At 47.3% G+C, this 5,663-nt stretch overlaps 1 protein-coding gene across 1 annotated transcript; it reads left to right on the top strand.

Moving 5' to 3' along the window:
• Window positions 1–704: 704 nt before the first annotated feature.
• On the top strand, window positions 705–4,427 carry ZCCHC2 (zinc finger, CCHC domain containing 2; the record flags this gene model as incomplete). Its single annotated transcript, XM_010150827.1, has 3 exons — window positions 705–833; window positions 1,521–3,029; window positions 4,042–4,427. Coding segments are annotated over 3 exons (1,706 nt in total), but the record flags the coding sequence as incomplete, so codon positions are not given.
• Window positions 4,428–5,663: the final 1,236 nt, after the last annotated feature.

Genomic DNA, 5,663 nt, shown 5'->3' on the forward strand with positions numbered 1-5,663 from the left:
CAACCGAGCTTTTTTGGGGGTTGGGGCTTCTTTGAAGCTAGTGTCTGGCATACATGCCAAGAGAGCGTGCGCCTGCCTTGCTCCTTCACCTCTGAGGCTGAACTTGGAAGCTGGAGCTTCACTAATAGGGTCTAAACCCATGCTGAAACTTGGTTTCCAGCAAATGAGTTTCCCATGATCCCATTCAGAATTTAGAAAACAATTTTACACTTCTTTTAGTTCATCTCTTTTTCTTTGAACAGGTTTTGTTGATACAGTTGGCTTAAAGCCTGTTCTGGAAGAGTTTGTTGTAAAACGTGTGTGATTTTGATGCTGCCCGTGGAGTTAGCTTTCTGCCTGTGCTGGTGTGACCGCGGAGCGTTGGGTCTCTTTGAGCAGAAATGTTGAGCACCACCGTTCAGAGGAAATGATCCTTGTAGTACACTTTGGTATAAGCACCACAAAATTTATTAAGGATGAGCGTTCTTTCACTAATCTGCATAAATACAAATTTTCAGCGTCACCTTCTTCAACACCCAAGGAGTCGGGCATTGCAGATTTAGGGACGAGACCAGCCCTGAATGCCGGGAGTGGGAATACAGGGGGCAGATGCAATTAAGCAGGAACACCCGAACACCTGAACGAGTGTGAGATGTGCGCGAACCACAATAACCTCTCTTCCATATACTGAGATTAAAAATAAAAATGCCGGTTTTCATTTTTAGATCTGAATTTGGACGCTGGATCTGGTCACGATACATGTGGAGAGACATCATCGGAAAGTTACAGTTCTCCTTCTAGCCCGCGACACGATGGGAGGGAAAGCTTTGATAGCGAAGAAGAGAAAGACCGAGGTTGTATTTATGGAGAGTGTGCATGAACGACTTCATTCCTTAGACTAACCTCATTCTTTTTTTCATTTTAATCAGTTTCTCCGTTTTATATTACCTGTTTTTATCTGTGAACAAGCCGCAGAACACGTTTTGCTTCGTGGGTGGTGTGACTGGACAGTTCGGATGCTACTGGCAATGAGCAGGACTGTTTACATACCGCTGAGGGTCAGGTTACTGCATGCATGGGGTCATTTTTCCGACCTCGGTGGCACAGCCGTCCTGGGAAATTTCAATAGTACAGCAAAGGGAGAAACTTTGGCGTAACTGTGTGTGGCATGTCTGAGAGGTCCTTCTGTTTGTATTGTCAGTTTAATCTGCCACTCCTTCCAAATTTGAGTGAACTGTCTACCGTCCTTCTAGGGAGATGCAAATTCCCAATTCGATCCGTGCCCCGGTCTTTGCGTTTGCTGATACGCCCGGGTCAGAGACACAGTAGGTAGTTGGGCAGTCTGATACAGGCAGGTGATGGAGGCTGACCCATCGCCATTGGGATGAATTGAAACAATCCCAAGGTTGTTATAATTTGGGAAGATGTGTCACTTGTGTCATCAAACTTGAGAAGCTTTATGTGGGTAAACGAGTCCAGAGCATGACTCTCCTTTCTTTCAGATTCGTTCTTCTGACCGACAAATGCTTTTGTCTCCACAGATACAGACAGCAATTCTGAGGACTCTGGGAATCAAAATACAGCCAGGTTTACAGGCTACAGTGGTGTCAGTTCATCAAATATGAACAAATCATCTGCTCAGATCTCTTCAGCGAATAACGAAAACGGAAGCCTTTCAGAAGATGCTTTGAATGCCAAGTTTCAACATATTTCCTTCATGCCTGCCTTACACTGTGTGATGCACAGCGCTGCCCAAAAGCCTGAAGCAGTCGTCCCACCGCCCATCTCTGCAGACGGTAAAACCATGGGAATGCTCGTTACCACGCCTGTTGCTGTCTCGCCAGTGAGAGAGTCTGCAAATTCGCCGCCGGGTGGAATGGGCCCAGCGAGCTCTGGCGAGCCCGAGAAACGCCTCGAGCTGATGGCTTCCCCTTTGCCGGTCCCATCCACTTTCCTTCCGCATTCTGTCCAGCCCGGTAGCCCTGCTTTGCATTTGGCAATACATAGGTTGAAAATGCCCTCTCCACAGGGATCGTCGGAAAGTTGCACAGTTAACGGACCCCAGCAGCCGACAGGAAGCTTAAGTATTGGATCACCAAATACTGCCTTTATCCCAGTCCACAATCCAGGTAGTTTCCCAGGATCCCCGGTTCCTACTACAGATCCCATCACAAAGCCTGCATCCCAGGTGGTAGGACTGAATCAAATGGTGCCTCACATTGAGGGAAACCCAGGAGCAATCCCTCAGCCTGCCAATCTCAAGGTAGTTCTTCCAGCAGCCGGTCTCTCCACAGCAGCGCCGCCCCCTCCACCAGCCTCGTACACTTTGCCAGGCAGCCCTCACGCTACCAGCGTGTTGCCCAGCCAGAACACAAATGTGCTGAACACTGTAGCCACTTCCTCGCCACCTCAGTCCGCTGGTTTAGGTGTCGGTCAGGTCCAGTCCACGGTTCCTCCTGCCATACCCACGCATACGCCAGGCCCTGCCCCCAGCCCGAGCCCTGCTCTGACACACAGCACTGCGCAGAGTGACAGCACATCCTACATAAACGCGGTGGGAAACAACAACACTAACGGGACAATGTTGCCTCCGCAGCAGCTGGGGTCTGGTCCTTGCGGCTCTTGCGGACGTAGGTGTAGCTGCGGGACCAATGGAAGCCTTCAGATTAATAGCTATTTTTATCATAACCCTCTTCATGGACAAGTCTACAGAGTTCCATCTTTCTTCACTCTGCCATCACTTTGCAATGGCAGCTACCTCAATCAAGCACATCAAAGCAATGGAACACAACTTCCTTTCTTCCTGCCTCAGTCTCCATATGCAAACGGGCTTATGCATGACCCGGTGATGGGGAGCCAAGCCAACTATGGTATGCAGCAGATGGCGGGATTTGGGAGGTTCTATCCTGTATATCCAGCACCTAACGTAGTTGCCAACACAAATGGGTCGGGACCCAAGAAGAACGGGAACGTTTCATGTTACAATTGTGGTGTAAGTGGACACTATGCGCAGGACTGTAAGCAGTCATCCATGGAGGCCAGTCAACAAGGTAATCACGATAACTCCCAGCGGACTTGCTTTTGAGTTTAGCCGTTTCTCTTTACCTTTCTGAATGTGCTGTTTCTGGTCTTGCAGAAAGGCGTGCGTGCGTGTGTATGTTTTGTGTAAATGGTCGTGCACTAGTGACCTGCTCTAAAACTGCAAGAAGTATCTTATCTCTGCCTGAAAATTTTTGTAGGACAGCGCAAGGGAACGGGGTTCGCAGCCCGAAGTTGAAAAGGGGTGTGATTCGGAGCTGGGGAGTCAAACCGCGTCAGTCCTAAATTGTCATTCTTTTCTCACTGGTTGGTTTTTGGCGTTATCTTGAGACTTGCATGTCGTTACGATTTTTCCATTCCTGTTCAGTGGCTCTTTTTGGAGAGAATTCATTGGCAAAAAGTGCAAGATACCAATTCCTGTCTGTGATGCGACCTCGGATTCTTAAAACTTGGGAGAATTTAAAAGAAAAGAAAGCCAAGAGCCTGGCCATCTGACAGAGTGACTTTTCTAAGGCTTACCTTTGCACGCGCAGCCATCCTTCTGTGCCCCGCCACGCCACACGTAAACGAAGCGTGCTCTAACTTTGCAAAAAGGCAGAAACCAATTGGAGCCAAAAAAACCCAGAGGAATGGCTTCTTCAGGCTCGATACGCCATTTCTCTCTCCCTCCCGAAGGACGGGGTGGGGGGAAATGCAGGGGTGGCACGGGGCATAGGCTTGTTTTCTGCGCCCGTTCCCGCTTCCCGTGGTTGGTCGGACCGGGGCAGGAAAGATGAACCTCGATGGGGGTCGTCTTGGCTGTGCTCTTTTTTTCCTGTACCTACGGTCTCTCTCCTCTTTTTAAACTTCAGAGTTTTAGCAAGCAGGTGAAAGGCAACGGTGTCAGATCTTAGGGCCTACTTTAAAAGGACTGGAGGATGATAGTGCCTTTTGAAGAGCATGTCCATTTTTGATACCTTGTGGTGGTTTTGTAATCCATTTTAATTGCGAGCAGTGACTTAGTAGTTCTCTTTCCTGTTTTAGGCACTTACAGACTGAGATACGCACCTCCCCCTCCCCCTTCCAATGATACCTTGGATTCTGCAGACTGAAACAAGTAAACATTGCCTACTTAAACCGAAGCTTGGGAAATTGGGGGAAGGGGTGTGTGTGTGTGCGTGTGGGAGGGGGAGGGTGGTCTTGTGTTTTGGGACATTCCCGGTTTTATATTCTTTTGGAATTTTTCATGGCTTTTGCACCTCTGTTCCATACAAGAGAAGAAAAGCTTGAGTCCCCGGTCTCCTCCCGGTTGTACAACAGGCTTGCGTAATGCATGTGACCCAAACACACAGCCAAACAATCACACAGAGCGTTCGAACCAGGCTTTTGCACTGAAGACTTGAGACATGTGCAATGTTTACTGCATTTAATAAAACAAACCAGTCCTCTGACCTCTGGCATCGCTGGCGGAGCAGCCGTACGGTGAAAGAAGGAACTCGGTCGCCTTCCCCGCCACAATCTTCCCTCCCTCCCTCTTCTCCCTTACGCTGCTGGTTGATTTTTCTTTCCTCGGTTGTCCGCATGGATTTGTTGGACTTGCACGAGTTGGTTTAGCAGTTCGTACAGACCCTGCCCGTACTCCAAATGACCGCTGACGGATTGAGGGGAGACCTCCAGAGGTCCCGTTAGGAGAGTCCGCGGGAACGCGCGACGCTGTGCGTGGGCTGCGTCAGGTAGTAGCATGTACACGCGGCTCTTGGGAGTCCCACCAGAAGGAGAAGGCGCAGAGCAGGAAGGGGCTGAAACCGTGTGGACTGGAGCAGATTTAAAAAAAAAAAAAAAACCCACAAAACCGAACGAGCTTCAATTGACAGATTTTTTTTCTTCCATCGTAGCTTTTTAGCCTGTATGTTCAGCAACAAAGGTGAAACAATGGTATGAATGTTGTACTCGGTGTGTTTGCATTTGTAACGAAAGTTGACAGCGTTTTTTTCCTTTTTTAAAGCTATTCTGCATCGTGTCAACACCGAATGAACGTTACTTGACTGAATATTCTTTTTCCTAAACTATTTACAGTGTTGCGTTGTACTTAGAATGTAAATGTTTTGTTTCAAACTGAACAGAAGCTATGGTTTTCTACAAAATAGTCAGGTATTAGTATTAGAGCCTGTCTACCAAATAGCAAAGTCACTATTTTATAACAATTTACCACTATGCGTAATTACGGTATAATGTGAAAGACTGAAATGAGTGTTAAGATGGTATTAATCCTGTCAGTATCATGAGTAAGTAAGTTTAATGCTGCTGTATTTTTTATTTTATTTTTAAAAGCCAATATATGTACTAAATTGCTTCCAGGTAATATTTGATTTCCTAAAGTGCACTGAGGTTATCTGGAAGACGAGTGTATTTTTTTGACTGCTGCATTCAACACCGACGAACAACTACCACTGTATATCCGTAGGGTTTGGCATTCCTCACAGTTCCATGGCAGAAATGGGTTGTTTGGGGTTTTTTTTGTTGTTGTTTTCTTAGAATCAGACCCGGGTTGTCCGGTGGAGGGATGAAATCAAATCAGTCCTTGGTTCAGCCGTCTCATAAATTGCTAAACAAACAAAACACTTGAAGAAGAACAGAAAAGAAGCAGCTTGATGACTACATTTCTT

The sequence above is a fragment of the Eurypyga helias genome, unplaced genomic scaffold (genome assembly GCF_000690775.1).
Source record: "Eurypyga helias isolate BGI_N326 unplaced genomic scaffold, ASM69077v1 Scaffold45764, whole genome shotgun sequence".
Taxonomy (NCBI): Eukaryota; Metazoa; Chordata; class Aves; order Eurypygiformes; family Eurypygidae; genus Eurypyga; species Eurypyga helias.